This window comes from Genypterus blacodes, unplaced genomic scaffold, assembly GCF_046128005.1.
Source record: "Genypterus blacodes isolate CSIRO-AG114 ecotype Tasmania unplaced genomic scaffold, CSIRO-AGI_Gbla_v1 ptg000039l_1, whole genome shotgun sequence".
NCBI classification, from domain to species: domain Eukaryota; kingdom Metazoa; phylum Chordata; class Actinopteri; order Ophidiiformes; family Ophidiidae; genus Genypterus; species Genypterus blacodes.
In genome coordinates, this window is record NW_027466852.1 from 6,373,158 (window position 1) to 6,394,973 (window position 21,816).

At 41.4% G+C, this 21,816-nt stretch overlaps 4 protein-coding genes and 1 long non-coding RNA gene across 6 annotated transcripts; 2 read left to right on the top strand and 3 right to left on the bottom strand.

Annotated features, from left to right (window-relative positions):
* The first annotated feature begins 262 nt into the window (after window positions 1–262).
* On the top strand, window positions 263–12,136 carry LOC142996792 (ATP-dependent RNA helicase DHX15). Of its 2 annotated transcripts, none has more exons than XM_076147879.1 (14): window positions 263–440; window positions 1,045–1,387; window positions 1,484–1,677; window positions 1,791–1,950; window positions 2,072–2,290; window positions 2,385–2,552; window positions 2,672–2,758; window positions 3,573–3,722; window positions 3,902–4,010; window positions 4,108–4,299; window positions 5,396–5,518; window positions 5,611–5,801; window positions 11,448–11,617; window positions 11,709–12,136. In XM_076147879.1, exons 1-14 carry the CDS (start codon window positions 376–378, stop codon window positions 11,824–11,826), a joined length of 2,289 nt encoding a protein of 762 aa, XP_076003994.1. In that variant the 5' UTR covers window positions 263–375; the 3' UTR covers window positions 11,827–12,136. The 2 variants fall into 2 exon arrangements, with proteins under 2 accessions (XP_076003994.1, XP_076003993.1); XM_076147878.1 differs by lacking the exons at window positions 11,448–11,617; window positions 11,709–12,136 and adding exons at window positions 5,971–6,140; window positions 6,232–6,658.
* Window positions 7,072–9,360, bottom strand: LOC142996740 (solute carrier family 22 member 7-like). Its single transcript, XM_076147793.1, has 8 exons — window positions 9,261–9,360; window positions 9,004–9,158; window positions 8,702–8,870; window positions 8,400–8,523; window positions 7,911–8,020; window positions 7,619–7,833; window positions 7,411–7,519; window positions 7,072–7,282 (listed from the first exon to the last, which is right to left on the bottom strand). The coding sequence occupies exons 1-8, from the start codon at window positions 9,296–9,298 to the stop codon at window positions 7,072–7,074; spliced, it is 1,131 nt and encodes a 376-aa protein (XP_076003908.1). The 5' UTR covers window positions 9,299–9,360.
* Window positions 12,137–12,551: 415 nt separating the features above from the next.
* Window positions 12,552–15,684, bottom strand: LOC142996931 (solute carrier family 22 member 7-like). The gene is made up of 9 exons (XM_076148056.1): window positions 15,394–15,684; window positions 14,739–14,842; window positions 14,482–14,636; window positions 14,180–14,348; window positions 13,879–14,002; window positions 13,391–13,500; window positions 13,099–13,313; window positions 12,891–12,999; window positions 12,552–12,762 (listed from the first exon to the last, which is right to left on the bottom strand). Exons 1-9 carry the CDS (start codon window positions 15,682–15,684, stop codon window positions 12,552–12,554), a joined length of 1,488 nt encoding a protein of 495 aa, XP_076004171.1.
* A 1,242-nt stretch (window positions 15,685–16,926) lies between these two features.
* Window positions 16,927–17,614, top strand: LOC142996856 (uncharacterized). The gene is made up of 2 exons (XR_012961786.1): window positions 16,927–17,095; window positions 17,187–17,614. It is a non-coding gene; the product is annotated as an uncharacterized LOC142996856 (long non-coding RNA).
* A 415-nt stretch (window positions 17,615–18,029) lies between these two features.
* LOC142996932 (solute carrier family 22 member 7-like) lies at window positions 18,030–21,151 on the bottom strand. The gene is made up of 9 exons (XM_076148057.1): window positions 20,861–21,151; window positions 20,206–20,309; window positions 19,951–20,105; window positions 19,649–19,817; window positions 19,348–19,471; window positions 18,869–18,978; window positions 18,577–18,791; window positions 18,369–18,477; window positions 18,030–18,240 (listed from the first exon to the last, which is right to left on the bottom strand). Exons 1-9 carry the CDS (start codon window positions 21,149–21,151, stop codon window positions 18,030–18,032), a joined length of 1,488 nt encoding a protein of 495 aa, XP_076004172.1.
* Between the last annotated feature and the right edge of the window lie 665 nt (window positions 21,152–21,816).

The following is a 21,816-nucleotide window of genomic DNA, read 5'->3' on the forward strand; positions in this document are numbered from 1 at the left end:
CTAGCAAAGGCCTCTGGCTGTGTTATACAACATCGTTTTTGAGGAGAGAATGGCTCCTTTTGGAAATACCGAAATTTCCATATTAACTTACGTCTTACATGTTTGTCACAACAAAAGAGAGACACGACCAGATGCATTCTACATCTTTATAGAACATGTTGTTTTATCATCTAATTACCATTTAATTTGTAGAATTCAGGAGTTAATGTATCAGTCCTCACTCCAAACCAGAGGGCGGCGCTACGCCCCCATCAGTCTGTCAAACAGCCTGGAGAGAATAAGAAAACGCGTACAGCAATCAGGAAACCAAGTTCATTGCAAACTGCTTTATTCATCACGACAATTGTGTAAAGCTTAGCTACATTTCCTCACGACATGTCCAAAAGACATCGTCTAGACCTGGGAGATGACTACTCCTCCAGTAAGAAGAGGTCAGACGGGTAAGTGATGCTTCAGAGTCAAGTTCCCACTGACAAGCTAAACCCCGGCTCATGCTACCAAACATGGCTAACAGCAGCTAGAGTTTAGATGAAGGCCGCTGCTTTGTTTTTCTATTTCTGTTCGTAAACGTTACTATTTTTACTCACTCAGTACTCACCATCTGACATAAGCTCTCTCAAGTTGGCGCTTAACCAACTAACATAGCAGGAACACTGACTCTATACACACTATTGAGACACGTGTGTGTGTGTGTGTATGTCGTTGCTACTTGACAAGAGGCTAACACCCTATCCAGCTAGTTGTGTTTGCTGTCGTGCTGCTAACTTAAGCGCGCTAATAACAAATGATGGACTTGTGGTTGTTTATGTCGCTTTATCTTGCACGACCGTCAGTTACCAGCGCAGGCTCCTTACACTAAATCCACTTTCAATCTGTTGTCATACGTGCTAATTGTTATGAGCACTCACATGTCAACTTTATGAAGCATTTTGACTCACAAACCTTTACTATTGCTCAGCATAACGATTTCAGAAGAAGAAGTCTGTTAAATAGTTTGTCTACCATTCAAATGTTGAGTATGAGGTATTGTCTTGTTGTTGTCAGGAGGGACAGGGACCGTGAAAGAGACCGTGAAGATCGCTCCAGGGACAGGGACCGAGATAGGGACCGGGACAGGGACAGAGACCGGGACAGAGACCAGAAGCCGCCGACTACCCCGTCCAACAGCACAGCAGCGCAGCCCATCTTACTGCCTGTCAAGCAGATGGCTGTACACCAGCAGATCAACCCGTTCACCAACCTGCCGCACACCCCGCGCTTCTACGAGATTCTTAAGAAGAGGCTACAGCTTCCAGTGTGGGAGTACAAGGAACGCTTCACTGAGATCATCACACGTCAACAGAGCTTTGTGCTTGTTGGAGAGACGGGCTCCGGGAAGACGACACAGGTCTGAAGTGCAATCAATCTACTCTGTTCTAGGGTAACTATCGTCCCTCTCCATGGCGATGTATCTGGTGTCATTGTGTCACTTGTTTGGATGTAGATCCCACAGTGGTGCGTGGACATGGTGAGAGGCTTGCCGGGTCCTAAACGGGCAGTCGCCTGTACTCAGCCCAGGAGAGTGGCAGCTATGAGTGTGGCTCAAAGGGTGGCCGACGAAATGGACGTCATGCTTGGACAGGAGGTGGGCTACTCCATCCGATTTGAAGACTGCAGCTCCGCCAAGACTATACTGAAGTAAGTGGTGATGGTTTTTAGTTGGGGTCTGGTAAAATATCTTACACGCTGCGAGCTATTTCAAACAGTCCTTGATATCTCTGTTTATTAAAGCGTGTGTGTTATTCCAACAGATACATGACAGACGGTATGTTGCTAAGAGAGGCTATGAATGACCCGCTGCTGGAGAGATATGGTGTCATCATTCTAGATGAGGCCCACGAGAGAACTCTGGCCACAGACATCCTGATGGGAGTCCTTAAGGAGGTGGTGCGGCAAAGATCAGATCTGAAGGTACTTGTTCAGTTTGTAATATCGATGGCGATTCATTTGCTCTACACTTGTATTTAATAAGAGTTATAACTATATCCATAAGAGTTATACTGTAACTATATTCATCCACTGTCACCTCCAGGTGATTGTCATGAGTGCCACGCTTGATGCCGGCAAGTTCCAAGTGTACTTTGACAACTGCCCCCTGCTGACTATACCTGGGCGTACACACCCCGTCGAGATCTTCTACACACCTGAGCCAGAGAGAGACTACCTTGAGGCAGCCATACGCACTGTTATCCAGATTCACATGTGTGAAGAAGATGAGGGTGACTGCCTGCTCTTCCTCACTGGTCAAGAGGTAATGTTATTGGTGCTTGTTTGATTGGCGCAGCGGGAAGCCTCGTCTGAGACGGTATCCTCGTGTTTCTCAACAAATCAAACTTCTCCTTCAGGAAATTGACGAGGCCTGTAAGCGGATCAAACGTGAGGTAGATGATCTCGGACCTGAAGTGGGAGACATCAAGATCATTCCACTATATTCCACATTGCCTCCTCAGCAGCAGCAAAGGATTTTTGAACCCCCTCCGCCACGGAAGCCCAACGGTGCAATTGGAAGAAAGGTACTTTGTAGTAAAGGAACTGTCTGTTCATAATGAAGATTTCAGCTCATTTGCAAAGCGTTGTCCAGAATAGAATTATTAATCTTTATGCACTGCACCAAATTGTGTTTTATTCATAGGTTGTGGTGTCAACAAACATTGCCGAGACTTCCCTTACAATTGACGGCGTCGTATTTGTCATTGATCCTGGATTTGCCAAACAAAAGGTGGGCGAGGTTCATTTATCTCTCTGGAAGTTTAACTTTATCACGTGTTTGGTGCTATGCTGAAGCTTTTTCCTGTGTGAAATTCTGAAGTTAGATCTTTCATGAAAATTTGCTTGTATATCTACTGGAATACTTTTTATATATTCCTTAAATTAAAAATGATTTGTGGCTTATGTAATAAATTGTTACTAGTATGAGAAGCATCACTGTGGCACAGGGAATGACTCAGTCTCAGACCAGCTGTTTCACATGATTGTGTTTAGGGGTGGGGGGACGCGTCGACGTAAACCGGCATCCCGACTACGTAACCGTGCGCCGACTTGTCATAATGATGTAAGATGGCTGCGCCAGGTGGAAGCATGCACGCAACCGGAACCGGCTGCGGCGGAAAAAAGTGAAAGGATCGCGGAGCGCGTTGTCATGGCGGCAGCACTTTGTGTCCCCGCCCACCAAGCATGATGCATTAGGACGGGGGTCGGCTCTTAAGCCCCTCTGCAGTGGCTCCCTGTAGATTTAAAGTTCTGAGCTGACATTGTTTAACACGATTAACAAGTAATAAATAACTATACTGTGATTATAATCCGCCCGTCAGATCAGGTGATCGCAGCGCAAATTGTGAAGCGTGCGATGATTGAAGAAAATAATTTAAATATTAATCAGAAGTTTAATATTTATTTTGGGGGAAATAATTGCTATATTGTGTAATAGATATAATCTATAGATATACCGACTAATCCAAGAAATAATCTGTAGATTAATCATTAAAATAATCGTTAGGTGCAGCCCTAATTGTGTTTCTTTGTACACTTTGCAGGTGTATAATCCACGCATCAGGGTGGAGTCTTTGCTTGTCACAGCCATCAGTAAAGCTTCTGCCCAGCAGAGGGCAGGACGAGCCGGCAGAACACGGCCGGGGAAATGTTTCCGCCTCTACACAGAGAAGGCTTACAAAACAGAGATGCAGGCAAGTTCCCACTGTTAGAATGATAAGAAAGCCTTGACCTTATGAGAGCTGACGATGAACAAATACTCCACTGGCTTTGTCATCTTTGATATTTTGTTCCTGTCTCTTTTGACTCCTTGTTGTTTGATAGAATGACACGATTTGATACATCATTCATTGTAAACGCCCACTCTCTCCAGGATAATACATACCCTGAAATTCTGAGGTCCAACTTGGGTTCTGTTGTGCTGCAGTTGAAAAAACTAGGCATTGATGACCTTGTACACTTTGATTTCATGGATCCACCAGGTGAGGAAAAGTGCTTAGTTTGATTATGAGGACTAAAATGTCAACATGACTCATTATTGAGGTCTGAGTTTTTTGTCTCGATGGCTCCCTGTTCTAGCTCCTGAGACACTGATGAGAGCCCTGGAATTGTTGAATTACCTGGCAGCTCTTAATGATGACGGTGACCTGACAGAGCTGGGCTCAATGATGGCAGAATTCCCTTTGGACCCCCAGCTGGCTAAGATGGTCATTGCTAGCTGCGAGTTTAACTGCTCTAATGAGATCCTTTCCATAACTGCCATGCTGTCAGGTAATGCCCAGGACTGGGCTGACCTCTTCCTCCCTTACTGCAGGCCTAAACTAGTGCTCACTGGTGATGTTCAAAACATCCCAACTGTTAACTATTATAGCATAGAACCGATTTAATGACTTGGGAACAATTTGCACCTTTGAATGAGTAATGTGTATGACTGTGATCAATTTAATGATGAGGAAACACACAGATCTAATGGAAAGAAAGCTTGAATATGTTGTCCTTAGCCCGCATATAACGACAAAGTGGATACAGATAGATGTGTCTCCAAACCAAACGTTTACTTCTGAGTGGGACCATTTTTTTAGTTAAACCCAACGTGGTGAATATTTGAATTCATTTTTGCCAAAGTAATGTCACACAGCCCCAAACTTTTATGTATTTTATCATTCTAAAAGCATGATTGAGCCGCCAATTGAATACAACACAAAACACATTTAGCTTGTGGCTTCAGATGAGTTTAACGTTGATGCTCTGTGGATGTTTACAGTGAACCTGGATGATGATTGAGGGTTAAATCATTCCAAAAGCCTCAATTATTGACTTTAACTTGAATAGTAACTGAGCATTGTCACTTGTGTCCCCAGAGCCGGCGGATAGGGCAGGCACCACTTTATTTTTCATATTCATCACATTCACCTTGATTTTTCTTTCCATTTAATCAGTGTAATATTGTGGGTATCTGCTTAGAATTGAACGCAACCTCTCACTTGTCTTTTACCATGAATAGCCTACAACATGATTAGTACCTACTTGCCTCTGTGTCTGTTTTTGTGCTCATGTCGGCCTCATAAGTACTTCTGAATCTATAAAAGTTAAATATCTTGCTGGTGTCCTTAACACTCTATAGTTGTGTGAAAACTCTTGTTTTACAGATGTGGTTAAATGATCCCCCCTCTACGAGCTAAAAACCAATACACTTGGATTGACCATGAGAAAAGACTGCAGCCCCCTTTGATAGAGCTTGTGGTCCTGCCCTGTCCCAGCGCTGTGCCCAGTGCCGTAGCATCATAGGCTTTGCTCCGTTTTTTTTGTGAATGTTTGACTCATCCCTATGGGCGGCTTTGTTGGGGCCCATACCAACCTTGTCTAGTCCCACAGTGTTTTGTCCGCCCAACGGAGGCTAAGAAGGCAGCAGACGAGTCCAAGATGAGGTTTGCTCACATAGATGGAGACCATTTGACGCTGCTCAATGTCTACCACGCCTTCAAACAAAGTGAGCATGTGTCCAGTGGATGTTTTCCATCAAGTCTCAAAACACTTGATGAGTTCGATCAAATATTTCAATCTGTGCCATCTCCTTTGCAGACCACGAGTCTAACCAGTGGTGCTATGACAACTTTGTCAACTACCGCTCACTGATGTCTGCTGACAATGTGAGGCAGCAGCTGTCCAGGATCATGGACCGCTTCAACCTGCCCCGCCGGAGCACAGAGTTCACCAGCAGAGATTACTACATCAACATACGTCGGGCACTCTGCACAGGTTTCTTCATGCAGGTGAACAGACACCGGTTGATGTTTTCACAATACGCCACTAGGGTTTGCTATCAAGCCTCCGCTATGTCTTTTGGTTTGCATCAGATTGTTGACATTTAACGTCCATCTACGCTTTGCCGAGGTCCATCGTCGTCACATTGTCAGTCTTTTTTCTCCCCGCTTTGTGCAGGTGGCTCATTTAGAACGCACAGGCCATTACCTCACAGTCAAAGACAACCAGGTGGTCCAACTGCACCCGTCAACAGTTTTAGACCACAAGCCTGAGTGGGTGCTCTACAATGAATTTGTCCTCACGACCAAGAACTACATTCGCACTTGCACAGACATCAAACCAGAATGGTATATGTTCAATACTTTCACTATTGCTGTTGTTCACTATTGCTTGTATGTGTGACAGAATAACTCATGATTTCCCCCCTCTTTGTTACAGGTTAGTGAAGATTGCCCCACAGTACTATGAAATGAGTAACTTCCCACAATGTGAAGCTAAAAGACAGCTGGAGAGAATTGTTGCCAAACTGGAGAGCAAGGAGTATTCCCAATACTGAGAAACGGCAGACATGTCCTGGAAAATAATCACGTATTATAGTTTTAGATCTTTCTGTCTCTATCATTGTATCTTAATGTTTACAATTTTGAGATTGATTTTTATATTTTATTTGCAATTCAATTTTATTTCTCTTTCCCATCATTAAATCTGTAACCAAGCGTAATGTTAGATCAGATATCAATGGGATATCAGAAGGAACATCTGAAACATGTCTTCAAGATGCAGGCGACTTTCCTTTTAGGGAATTGTTGAGTCATGAAAGACTTTTTGCTTGCTTTGTTTCCTTAATAAAGGAGATTTGATTGAATTTGTATGTGCATATTATTCAGCAAAGTATGTTTTAAATAAAATTGAAGGTTCTGTAATTTGAATGTTTGGTGTGGCTCTACCAGGACATTTCTGTTTTATTGGTTCTCGGACTAATACATACTGGAAGTCTCCTTACTCACAGCTACTAGGAATTTCAGAAAACACACACACAAACAGTGAACATAAATGGGTATTGTTAAACGTTTTCTGACTGAAAGCAAACATCTATTTTGTGTCAATCCTTGCACATATGCATTGAAATAATCTGCATAGCAACTAGTTCATTTTATTAAAAAAAAACTTTTCCCGCATAAAACAGACTTTCTGTGGACACATTCATGGTTAATTGAAGGTATTTATTTATTTATTTAAGTGCTCAATAACATGAGGCCATAGCAGTGACAGCATTGGTCACTTCTGCTGCTCAATGTCCTCTATGGTCTCTGGAAGGCACCTGTTGCGGGTTTCTGGCAGTGTTCTGGCCACTACAGCGCCAAGCACAGCAACAGAGCACAGGACGATCTGGGGCAGTTCCTGCCAGACCTCATCCAGTAAGAAGATCAAAGGAGCCATAGCAATACCAAGCCGAGCCAGGAAAGAGTTATAGCCCATACCATATTGCCTGAATGAATATATAGATCTGAGTGACAACCTTGTGTGATACAATGCAGTGCTGATGCTGTGTTCCAAAATAGGTTGGATATGTGCCACAATTATAATGGTAAAGCAGAGGTTGGTGTGCTGGCTTACCTTAGTACAGTGGGAAATAGCTCATTGCTATAGAGCCCAAGGGTTGCAAAGGCTGCTGAAGAAAACCCTTTTCCAATGACGGCTACCACAGTTCTGATGACAGACATGTCTGAAAGCAAGACAGTGAGGGAGGACTTTTTTTAAATGCATGTAACAATAGTGGAGGTCTATAAATAACTAATACAAATCAGTGGAGATGAATTCCTACCTTTAGGTATTACAATGTTGATTCCAAGACAAACACCGACCATCAGCAGAGAACCCACCTCAGTCCTTCGTCTGCCAATCCTATCCCACAAATAGTAAGCTGAGACTTTGGCAGGTAACTCAATCAAAGCGTATGTAAACTGAGTGAGATAAATGTTGAGCCCAAAGCCTGTGAGGTTGAAGCTGATGCCATAAAATGCAGTTGCCACACAAAACCTAAGAGGAGACAATTGATTAAAAATGAATCATTCTTATTTTCAGAATCATCAAGCATGCTGAGATTGAGAACACACCACATTACACCCGTACATAGGGCCAGTTTCCTCATCTTGGGTGTGCGAATCATGTCTACATAATAATAAGCCCGATCTCTTTTCTCTGTCACAATGATAGTGGATAGAGTCTGAAAAGAAGAAAAACATGTTTACAAAACATGAAGATTATTTTTTTTTTAAATAAAAATAGATAACACAGAGTAACTCTAAACTTGCATATTCCAGACATCTGAAAGAGGACATCACAGAGCATGGTTACTTTGTGACGAAAATCCAAATTTGTGGATCATAGTGGATGACCATTAATTTTTCTTGTACCATCATGCAGTACTTTAATTCACAGCTTTGACTTAAAGGAGATACTTAGTGTGGCTGCATGGTGTTAAATAAGAAACATTATTGGAGTAACATGTTTGATTGATGAAGTTCTTAACAGCAATTAATCAATGATGAATTACGTCAGCAGTCCCAGTCCCCATATAAAATGAATGGATGGAATTTCTGAACCTCTGTTTTGAATAAATTCATTTTGCCCTCTGTTTGGTTCATCTTGGCACATTTTTGTAAATACAGCCGAGCTTGCTCCAGCTTTCCTTTGGCAATGAGCCATCTGGCCGACTCTGGCATCCACCTGATGATGAAGACAAAGATATTTCACACTTCATCAATTACTTTCAAGAAAGCTCTGCAAAGTCATAATTGGTTGCTACTCGTAACTGATTTAATGTCACAATATGTTCAGAATATGCACACCGAATATACATAAATGAGGTGAGAAATGTGGGTTTTTTGAGTTGTTTGGTTGGTACCTCCAGGCGAGGACGGCCAGTATAACAGGCAAGGTGATGCTAACAGTCAACCACCGCCAGTCCCTCACAAAGTAGGCAATTCCTGAAAAGCATACATTCCCAAATGTCCAAGATAAGCTGTCAATTATTCCCACCAGGTTCCTGTGCTGGATGTCCACCCACTCCAGACCTGCAAAGAGCACATCACTTAGACAGGGTGCCAGCAAGTAAAGTAGCTTGATAGAGAACTTCTCCAGCAGTTTGCAGCCTTCATAGTTATATTATGGTATTGCAGTTATAGTATTATAAAAGTAAATAATCACCAAGGACTGCTAAGATTATGACAATGCCAGTGACGGTTATCCCCGTGAAGAACCGCAGCACCATAAACATGATGTAGGATGTTGAAAAAGCACTGGCGACAGCAAACAGCATTCCAGATACGTACGACACCAGCAGCATGTTCCTTCTACCAAACCTGGAATGACAGCAAAACATGAGATTCATTCCTATGAGGCAAAGGCACACACACACACACACACACACACACTACTGAAAAACAAATCTGAAGTGACGATACCTGTCACTCAGACTTCCATAGGCCACAGCTCCAATCATCACTCCAATGAAGAAGATGGTAGCAGTTGCTTTATTTTTCCCTCTTTGTTCACACACCAGGTCCCACTGAAAAACATTTAAAAACACATAAAACATGATCACACACTCAATCTCACCAGACTTCCATGAAGAGGCACAGAGAGTGAAAGAAATGTACAATCGCCTCGACAAAGAGGTATTAATGCACATTGGAAATGATTCAAATAATGGTCAATATATTTTAGGGTGAATCTTTTAGGGGTTAAACAGGTGTTGCTGCTCTGTCTTGTCTTGTTATTGACTGTTTGCTCCCTGTGATTGTTTCTCTGAATCTGCTTAATCTTTTTATTGACTTGTTTTACTTACAGTAAGTCATTCACTCCCATGTCTGTTAAAGGTTAGGAGGGATGAGGTTTGTTGTTTCTTTGCTTTACTGTGTCGAACAGGATAAACTAACTACAATCAAGTATTCTGTGACCTCATAGATCAATTAATTGTAGAAATTATTTTGGTTAATCGTGACGTCAGTACCACAAATATGTGATTGTCATTTGTTTCATTTATTTTCAACATAATAGAAAATCTCAGTTGCACATAAAAGGACAGTGTTGTTCTTTTTAGAATTGAATTCAGTTCACCTGAGAGGTCAGAGTAGACTTGAAAGTGGAGTTGTCATGCACCCATCCATTCTGGCACGGCACCGTCTGAAGGCCAGTGATGTTGGAGGAGTTAAGCAGCAGATGATACTGAGGCGCTGCAAACATCTGGCAGGAGCTCAGAGACCCATCCTCCTGAACTGGAATACTGACAGCAAGTTGCTCTTCCAGGGACAAATTTCCCAAAATACCTCCACCATATAATGTGCTGATGTCACAGCGGTGAGGGGGAACAGCACCGATGAAGTTGTTCAGCAGGAAGTGACACGGCATCGTGAATCGACCAATGAAGCTGATTACAATGACCATCACTTGGAATCTTCCAAATCCATTGAGATCTGAGAGAACGTTTTCAAACCTCATTGTAGCCACCAGCTGTTTGCACAAAAGCTTTCTCTGAAATTACAGAAAAACAACTCACTCTCTCCTGCCGATGTACTGAACCTTGACACAAATAACTACAAATGTGATTCGTACAGCAGGCAGGTCCCTGTAGAGCAGGGGTCGGGAACTATGGCTCGCAAGCCAACTAAGGCTCTTTCGATGACGGCATATTGCACGCAGAGAGTTCTGAGCTCACATTGTTTAACACGCATGTTTTTCAGGATATGCTGTATTTATTGAAACAAACACAAAAATCCACCACGAACAATTGGAATGCTGTAGATTCGTTCACATTTCTTAAATAGTGTATTAACAAAAGTTGTATACATTAACTCCATGTCATTGAGAGGAAACTCCATGCCACAGAATATACATGTGCATCCCTTCATAAATGCATATAATTGTTATGATCTGGCTTTGTGTTGAACACAGAGCGAGGGACACAGGTATAATCACAGAAAATGTACATACTAGACTGAAGAATCATGAAGGAATAAGGGACAAACCTGGAAAACGGTGAACGATCGGGATCACAGACCAGGAAGACACGCAGATGACAGGGAGTCACATAAGGAAACACCATAGCAAAACACACAAAAAAAAACAGGAAGTACAAGAAAAACTGGATCCTAACAGTGTACCCTCCAGGGAACAACACTTGGATGATAATTTAGGGTTAAATCATTATACAAGCCTAAATTATTGACTTTAACTTGAATAGTAACTGAGCATTGTCACTTGTGTTCCCAGAGCAGGCGGATAGGGCAGGCACCACTTTATTTTTCATGTTCATCACATTCACCTTGATTTTTCTTTCCATTTAATCAGTGTAATATTGTGGATATCTGCTTAGAATTGAAAGCAACCTCTCACTTGTCTTTTACCATGAATAGCCTACAACATGATTAGTACCTACTTACCTCTGTGTCTGTTTTTGTGCTCATGTCAGCAGTTGATGTTTTCACAATACGGCACTAGTGTTTGCTATCGAGCCTCTGCTATGTCTTCTAGTTTGCATCAGATTGTTGACATTTAACCCTGGACCCATGGACTTCGGCAAGGCGTAGATGGACATCTACGCTTTGCCGAGGTCCATCGTCGTCACATTGTCAATCTTTTTTCTTGTGCAGGTGGCTCATTTAGAACGCACAGGCCATTACCTCACAGTCAAAGACAACCAGGTGGTCCAACTGCACCCGTCAACAGTTTTAGACCACAAGCCTGAGTGGGTGCTCTACAATGAATTTGTCCTCACGACCAAGAACTACATTCGCACTTGCACAGACATCAAACCAGAATGGTATATGTTCAATACTCTCACTATTGCTGTTGTTCACTATTGCTGCTACGTGTGGCAGAATAACTCATGATTTCCCCCCTCTTTGTTACAGGTTAGTGAAGATTGCCCCACAGTACTATGAAATGAGTAACTTCCCACAATGTGAAGCTAAAAGACAGCTGGAGAGAATTGTTGCCAAACTGGAGAGCAAGGAGTATTCCCAATACTGAGAAACGGCAGACATGTCCTGGAAAATAATCACGTATTATAGTTTTAGATCTTTCTGTCTCTATCATTGTATCTTAATGTTTACAATTTTGAGATTTGATTTTTATATTTGATTTGCAATTCAATTTTATTTCTCTTTCCCATCATTAAATCTGTAACCAAGCGTAATGTTAGATCAGATATCAATGGGATATCAGAAGGAACATCTGAAACATGTCTTCAAGATGCAGGCGACTTTCCTTTTAGGGAATTGTTGAGTCATGAAAGACTCTTTGCTTGCTTTGTTTCCTTAATAAAGGAGATTTGATTGAATTTGTATGTGCATATTATTCAGCAAAGTATGTTTTAAATAAAATTGAAGGTTCTGTAATTTGAATGTTTGGTGTGGCTCTACCAGGACATTTCTGTTTTATTGGTTCTCGGACTAATACATACTGGAAGTCTCCTTACTCACAGCTACTAGGAATTTCAGAAAACACACACACAAACAGTGAACATAAATGGGTATTGTTAAACGTTTTCTGACTGAAAGCAAACATCTATTTTGTGTCAATCCTTGCACATATGCATTGAAATAATCTGCATAGCAATTAGTTCATTTTATTAAAAAAAAAAACTTTTCCCGCATAAAGCAGACTTTCTGTGGACACATTCATGGTTAATTGAAGGTATTTATTTATTTATTTAAGTGCTCAATAACACGAGGCCATAGCAGTGACAGCATTGGTCACTTCTGCTGCTCAATGTCCTCTATGGTCTCTGGAAGGCACCTGTTGCGGGTTTCTGGCAGTGTTCTGGCCACTACAGCGCCAAGCACAGCAACAGAGCACAGGACGATCTGGGGCAGTTCCTGCCAGACCTCATCCAGTAAGAAGATCAAAGGAGCCATAGCAATACCAAGCCGAGCCAGGAAAGAGTTATAGCCCATACCATATTGCCTGAATGAATACATAGATCTGAGTGACAACCTTGTGTGATACAATGCAGTGCTGATGCTGTGTTCCAAAATAGGTTGGATATGTGCCACAATTATAATGGTAAAGCAGAGGTTGGTGTGCTGGCTTACCTTAGTACAGTGGGAAATAGCTCATTGCTATAGAGCCCAAGGGTTGCAAAGGCTGCTGAAGAAAACCCTTTTCCAATGACGGCTACCACAGTTCTGATGACAGACATGTCTGAAAGCAAGACAGTGAGGGAGGACTTTTTTTAAATGCATGTAACAATAGTGGAGGTCTATAAATAACTAATACAAATCAGTGGAGGTGAATTCCTACCTTTAGGTATTACAATGTTGATTCCAAGACAAACACCGACCATCAGCAGAGAACCCACCTCAGTCCTTCGTCTGCCAATCCTATCCCACAAATAGTAAGCTGAGACTTTGGCAGGTAACTCAATCAAAGCGTATGTAAACTGAGTGAGATAAATGTTGAGCCCAAAGCCTGTGAGGTTGAAGCTGATGCCATAAAATGCAGTTGCCACACAAAACCTAAAAGGAGACAATTGATTAAAAATGAATCATTCTTATTTTCAGAATCATCAAGCATGCTGAGATTGAGAACACACCACATTACACCCGTACATAGGGCCAGTTTCCTCATCTTGGGTGTGCGAATCATGTCTACATAATAATAAGCCCGATCTCTTTTCTCTGTCACAATGATAGTGGATAGAGTCTGAAAAGAAGAAAAACATGTTTACAAAACATGAAGATTATTTTTTTTTAAATAAAAATAGATAACACAGAGTAACTCTAAACTTGCATATTCCAGACATCTGAAAGAGGACATCACAGAGCATGGTTACTTTGTGACGAAAATCCAAATTTGTGGATCATAGTGGATGACCATTAATTTTTCTTGTACCATCATGCAGTACTTTAATTCACAGCTTTGACTTAAAGGAGATACTTAGTGTGGCTGCATGGTGTTAAATAAGAAACATTATTGGAGTAACATGTTTGATTGATGAAGTTCTTAACAGCAATTAATCAATGATGAATTACGTCAGCAGTCCCAGTCCCCATATAAAATGAATGGATGGAATTTCTGAACCTCTGTTTTGAATAAATTCATTTTGCCCTCTGTTTGGTTCATCTTGGCACATTTTTGTAAATACAGCCGAGCTTGCTCCAGCTTTCCTTTGGCAATGAGCCATCTGGCCGACTCTGGCATCCACCTGATGATGAAGACAAAGATATTTCACACTTCATCAATAACTTTCAAGAAGCTCTGCAAAGTCATAATTGGTTGCTACTCGTAACTGATTTAATGTCACAATATGTTCAGAATATGCACGCCGAATATACATAAATGAGGTGAGAAATGTGGGTTTTTTGAGTTGTTTGGTTGGTACCTCCAGGCGAGGACGGCCAGTATAACAGGCAAGGTGATGCTAACAGTCAACCACCGCCAGTCCCTCACAAAGTAGGCAATTCCTGAAAAGCATACATTCCCAAATGTCCAAGATAAGCTGTCAATTATTCCCACCAGGTTCCTGTGCTGGATGTCCACCCACTCCAGACCTGCAAAGAGCACATCACTTAGACAGGGTGCCAGCAAGTAAAGTAGCTTGATAGAGAACTTCTCCAGCAGTTTGCAGCCTTCATAGTTATATTATGGTATTGCAGTTATAGTATTATAAAAGTAAATAATCACCAAGGACTGCTAAGATTATGACAATGCCAGTGACGGTTATCCCCGTGAAGAACCGCAGCACCATAAACATGATGTAGGATGTTGAAAAAGCACTGGCGACAGCAAACAGCATTCCAGATACGTACGACACCAGCAGCATGTTCCTTCTACCAAACCTGGAATGACAGCAAAACATGAGATTCATTCCTATGAGGCAAAGGCACACACACACACACACACACACACACTACTGAAAAACAAATCTGAAGTGACGATACCTGTCACTCAGACTTCCATAGGCCACAGCTCCAATCATCACTCCAATGAAGAAGATGGTAGCAGTTGCTTTATTTTTCCCTCTTTGTTCACACACCAGGTCCCACTGAAAAACATTTAAAAACACATAAAACATGATCACACACTCAATCTCACCAGACTTCCATGAAGAGGCACAGAGAGTGAAAGAAATGTACAATCGCCTCGACAAAGAGGTATTAATGCACATTGGAAATGATTCAAATAATGGTCAATATATTTTAGGGTGAATCTTTTAGGGGTTAAACAGGTGCTGCTGCTCTGTCTTGTCTTGTTATTGACTGTTTGCTCCCTGTGATTGTTTCTCTGAATCTGCTTAATCTTTTTATTGACTTGTTTTACTTACAGTAAGTCATTCACTCCCATGTCTGTTAAAGGTTAGGAGGGATGAGGTTTGTTGTTTCTTTGCTTTACTGTGTCGAACAGGATAAACTAACTACAATCAAGTATTCTGTGACCTCATAGATCAATTAATTGTAGAAATTATTTTGGTTAATCGTGACGTCAGTACCACAAATATGTGATTGTCATTTGTTTCATTTATTTTCAACATAATAGAAAATCTCAGTTGCACATAAAAGGACAGTGTTGTTCTTTTTAGAATTGAATTCAGTTCACCTGAGAGGTCAGAGTAGACTTGAAAGTGGAGTTGTCATGCACCCATCCATTCTGGCACGGCACCGTCTGAAGGCCAGTGATGTTGGAGGAGTTAAACAGCAGATGATACTGAGGCGCTGCAAACATCTGGCAGGAGCTCAGAGACCCATCCTCCTGAACTGGAATACTGACAGCAAGTTGCTCTTCCAGGGACAAATTTCCCAAAATACCTCCACCATATAATGTGCTGATGTCACAGCGGTGAGGGGGAACAGCACCGATGAAGTTGTTCAGCAGGAAGTGACACGGCATCGTGAATCGACCAATGAAGCTGATTACAATGACCATCACTTGGAATCTTCCAAATCCATTGAGATCTGAGAGAACGTTTTCAAACCTCATTGTAGCCACCAGCTGTTTGCACAAAAGCTTTCTCTGAAATTACAGAAAAACAACTCACTCTCTCCTGCCGATGTACTGAACCTTGACACAAATAACTACAAATGTGATTCGTACAGCAGGCAGGTCCCTGTAGAGCAGGGGTCGGGAACTATGGCTCGCAAGCCAACTAAGGCTCTTTCGATGACGGCATATTGCACGCAGAGAGTTCTGAGCTCACATTGTTTAACACGCATGTTTTTCAGGATATGCTGTATTTATTGAAACAAACACAAAAATCCACCACGAACAATTGGAATGCTGTAGATTCGTTCACATTTCTTAAATAGTGTATTAACAAAAGTTGTATACATTAACTCCATGTCATTGAGAGGAAACTCCATGCCACAGAATATACATGTGCATCCCTTCATAAATGCATATAATTGTTATGATCTGGCTTTGTGTTGAACACAGAGCGAGGGACACAGGTATAATCACAGAAAATGTACATACTAGACTGAAGAATCATGAAGGAATAAGGGACAAACCTGGAAAACGGTGAACGATCGGGATCACAGACCAGGAAGACACGCAGATGACAGGGAGTCACATAAGGAAACACCATAGCAAAACACACAAAAAAAAACAGGAAGTACAAGAAAAACTGGATCCTAACAGTGTACCCTCCAGGGAACAACACTTGGATGATAATTTAGGGTTAAATCATTATACAAGCCTAAATTATTGACTTTAACTTGAATAGTAACTGAGCATTGTCACTTGTGTTCCCAGAGCAGGCGGATAGGGCAGGCACCACTTTATTTTTCATGTTCATCACATTCACCTTGATTTTTCTTTCCATTTAATCAGTGTAATATTGTGGATATCTGCTTAGAATTGAAAGCAACCTCTCACTTGTCTTTTACCATGAATAGCCTACAACATGATTAGTACCTACTTACCTCTGTGTCTGTTTTTGTGCTCATGTCAGCGGTTGATGTTTTCACAATACGGCACTAGTGTTTGCTATCAAGCCTCTGCTATGTCTTCTAGTTTGCATCAGATTGTTGACATTTAACGCTGGACCCATGGACTTCGGCAAGGCGTAGATGGACATCTACGCTTTGCCGAGGTCCATCGTCGTCACATTGTCAATCTTTTTTCTTGTGCAGGTGGCTCATTTAGAACGCACAGGCCATTACCTCACAGTCAAAGACAACCAGGTGGTCCAACTGCACCCGTCAACAGTTTTAGACCACAAGCCTGAGTGGGTGCTCTACAATGAATTTGTCCTCACGACCAAGAACTACATTCGCACTTGCACAGACATCAAACCAGAATGGTATATGTTCAATACTCTCACTATTGCTGTTGTTCACTATTGCTGCTACGTGTGGCAGAATAACTCATGATTTCCCCCCTCTTTGTTACAGGTTAGTGAAGATTGCCCCACAGTACTATGAAATGAGTAACTTCCCACAATGTGAAGCTAAAAGACAGCTGGAGAGAATTGTTGCCAAACTGGAGAGCAAGGAGTATTCCCAATACTGAGAAACGGCAGACATGTCCTGGAAAATAATCACGTATTATAGTTTTAGATCTTTCTGTCTCTATCATTGTATCTTAATGTTTACAATTTTGAGATTTGATTTTTATATTTGATTTGCAATTCAATTTTATTTCTCTTTCCCATCATTAAATCTGTAACCAAGCGTAATGTTAGATCAGATATCAATGGGATATCAGAAGGAACATCTGAAACATGTCTTCAAGATGCAGGCGACTTTCCTTTTAGGGAATTGTTGAGTCATGAAAGACTCTTTGCTTGCTTTGTTTCCTTAATAAAGGAGATTTGATTGAATTTGTATGTGCATATTATTCAGCAAAGTATGTTTTAAATAAAATTGAAGGTTCTGTAATTTGAATGTTTGGTGTGGCTCTACCAGGACATTTCTGTTTTATTGGTTCTCGGACTAATACATACTGGAAGTCTCCTTACTCACAGCTACTAGGAATTTCAGAAAACACACACACAAACAGTGAACATAAATGGGTATTGTTAAACGTTTTCTGACTGAAAGCAAACATCTATTTTGTGTCAATCCTTGCACATATGCATTGAAATAATCTGCATAGCAATTAGTTCATTTTATTAAAAAAAAAAACTTTTCCCGCATAAAGCAGACTTTCTGTGGACACATTCATGGTTAATTGAAGGTATTTATTTATTTATTTAAGTGCTCAATAACATGAGGCCATAGCAGTGACAGCATTGGTCACTTCTGCTGCTCAATGTCCTCTATGGTCTCTGGAAGGCACCTGTTGCGGGTTTCTGGCAGTGTTCTGGCCACTACAGCGCCAAGCACAGCAACAGAGCACAGGACGATCTGGGGCAGTTCCTGCCAGACCTCATCCAGTAAGAAGATCAAAGGAGCCATAGCAATACCAAGCCGAGCCAGGAAAGAGTTATAGCCCATACCATATTGCCTGAATGAATACATAGATCTGAGTGACAACCTTGTGTGATACAATGCAGTGCTGATGCTGTGTTCCAAAATAGGTTGGATATGTGCCACAATTATAATGGTAAAGCAGAGGTTGGTGTGCTGGCTTACCTTAGTACAGTGGGAAATAGCTCATTGCTATAGAGCCCAAGGGTTGCAAAGGCTGCTGAAGAAAACCCTTTTCCAATGACGGCTACCACAGTTCTGATGACAGACATGTCTGAAAGCAAGACAGTGAGGGAGGACTTTTTTTAAATGCATGTAACAATAGTGGAGGTCTATAAATAACTAATACAAATCAGTGGAGGTGAATTCCTACCTTTAGGTATTACAATGTTGATTCCAAGACAAACACCGACCATCAGCAGAGAACCCACCTCAGTCCTTCGTCTGCCAATCCTATCCCACAAATAGTAAGCTGAGACTTTGGCAGGTAACTCAATCAAAGCGTATGTAAACTGAGTGAGATAAATGTTGAGCCCAAAGCCTGTGAGGTTGAAGCTGATGCCATAAAATGCAGTTGCCACACAAAACCTAAGAGGAGACAATTGATTAAAAATGAATCATTCTTATTTTCAGAATCATCAAGCATGCTGAGATTGAGAACACACCACATTACACCCGTACATAGGGCCAGTTTCCTCATCTTGGGTGTGCGAATCATGTCTACATAATAATAAGCCCGATCTCTTTTCTCTGTCACAATGATAGTGGATAGAGTCTGAAAAGAAGAAAAACATGTTTACAAAACATGAAGATTATTTTTTTTTAAATAAAAATAGATAACACAGAGTAACTCTAAACTTGCATATTCCAGACATCTGAAAGAGGACATCACAGAGCATGGTTACTTTGTGACGAAAATCCAAATTTGTGGATCATAGTGGATGACCATTAATTTTTCTTGTACCATCATGCAGTACTTTAATTCACAGCTTTGACTTAAAGGAGATACTTAGTGTGGCTGCATGGTGTTAAATAAGAAACATTATTGGTTTGATTGATGAAGTTCTTAACAGCAATTAATCAATGATGAATTACGTCAGCAGTCCCAGTCCCCATATAAAATGAATGGATGGAATTTCTGAACCTCTGTTTTGAATAAATTCATTTTGCCCTCTGTTTGGTTCATCTTGGCACATTTTTGTAAATACAGCCGAGCTTGCTCCAGCTTTCCTTTGGCAATGAGCCATCTGGCCGACTCTGGCATCCACCTGATGATGAAGACAAAGATATTTCACACTTCATCAATAACTTTCAAGAAGCTCTGCAAAGTCATAATTGGTTGCTACTCGTAACTGATTTAATGTCACAATATGTTCAGAATATGCACGCCGAATATACATAAATGAGGTGAGAAATGTGGGTTTTTTGAGTTGTTTGGTTGGTACCTCCAGGCGAGGACGGCCAGTATAACAGGCAAGGTGATGCTAACAGTCAACCACCGCCAGTCCCTCACAAAGTAGGCAATTCCTGAAAAGCATACATTCCCAAATGTCCAAGATAAGCTGTCAATTATTCCCACCAGGTTCCTGTGCTGGATGTCCACCCACTCCAGACCTGCAAAGAGCACATCACTTAGACAGGGTGCCAGCAAGTAAAGTAGCTTGATAGAGAACTTCTCCAGCAGTTTGCAGCCTTCATAGTTATATTATGGTATTGCAGTTATAGTATTATAAAAGTAAATAATCACCAAGGACTGCTAAGATTATGACAATGCCAGTGACGGTTATCCCCGTGAAGAACCGCAGCACCATAAACATGATGTAGGATGTTGAAAAAGCACTGGCGACAGCAAACAGCATTCCAGATACGTACGACACCAGCAGCATGTTCCTTCTACCAAACCTGGAATGACAGCAAAACATGAAATTCATTCCTATGAGGCAAAGGCACACACACACACACACACACACACTACTGAAAAACAAATCTGAAGTGACGATACCTGTCACTCAGACTTCCATAGGCCACAGCTCCAATCATCACTCCAATGAAGAAGATGGTAGCAGTTGCTTTATTTTTCCCTCTTTGTTCACACACCAGGTCCCACTGAAAAACATTTAAAAACACATAAAACATGATCACACACTCAATCTCACCAGACTTCCATGAAGAGGCACAGAGAGTGAAAGAAATGTACAATCGCCTCGACAAAGAGGTATTAATGCACATTGGAAATTATTCAAATAATGGTCAATATATTTCAGGGTGAATCTTTTAGGGGTTAAACAGGTGTCGCTGCTTTGTCTTGTCTTGTTATTGACTGTTTGCTCCCTGTGATTGTTTCTCTGAATCTGCTTAATCTTTTTATTGACTTGTTTTACTTACAGTAAGTCATTCACTCCCATGTCTGTTAAAGGTTAGGAGGGATGAGGTTTGTTGTTTCTTTGCTTCACTGTGTCGAACAGGATCAACTAACTACAATCAAGTATTCTGTGACCTCATAGATCAATTAATTGTAGAAATTATTTTGGTTAATCGTGACGTCAGTACCACAAATATGTGATTGTCATTTGTTTCATTTATTTTCAACATAATAGAAAATCTCAGTTGCACATAAAAGGACAGTGTTGTTCTTTTTAGAATTGAATTCAGTTCACCTGAGAGGTCAGAGTAGACTTGAAAGTGGAGTTGTCATGCACCCATCCATTCTGGCACGGCACCGTCTGAAGGCCAGTGATGTTGGAGGAGTTAAGCAGCAGATGATACTGAGGCGCTGCAAACATCTGGCAGGAGCTCAGAGACCCATCCTCCTGAACTGGAATACTGACAGCAAGTTGCTCTTCCAGGGACAAATTTCCCAAAATACCTCCACCATATAATGTGCTGATGTCACAGCGGTGAGGGGGAACAGCACCGATGAAGTTGTTCAGCAGGAAGTGACACGGCATCGTGAATCGACCAATGAAGCTGATTACAATGACCATCACTTGGAATCTTCCAAATCCATTGAGATCTGAGAGAACGTTTTCAAACCTCATTGTAGCCACCAGCTGTTTGCACAAAAGCTTTCTCTGAAATTACAGAAAAACAACTCACTCTCTCCTGCCGATGTACTGAACCTTGACACAAATAACTACAAATGTGATTCGTACAGCAGGCAGGTCCCTGTAGAGCAGAGGTCGGGAACTATGGCTCGCAAGCCAACTAAGGCTCTTTCGATGACGGCATATTGCACGCAGAGAGTTCTGAGCTCACATTGTTTAACACGCATGTTTTTCAGGATATGCTGTATTTATTGAAACAAACACAAAAATCCACCACGAACAATTGGAATGCTGTAGATTCGTTCACATTTCTTAAATAGTGTATTAACAAAAGTTGTATACATTAACTCCATGTCATTGAGAGGAAACTCCATGCCACAGAATATACATGTGCATCCCTTCATAAATGCATATAATTGTTATGATCTGGCTTTGTGTTGAACACAGAGCGAGGGACACAGGTATAATCACAGAAAATGTACATACTAGACTGAAGAATCATAAAGGAATAAGGGACAAACCTGGAAAACGGTGAACGATCGGGATCACAGACCAGGAAGACACGCAGA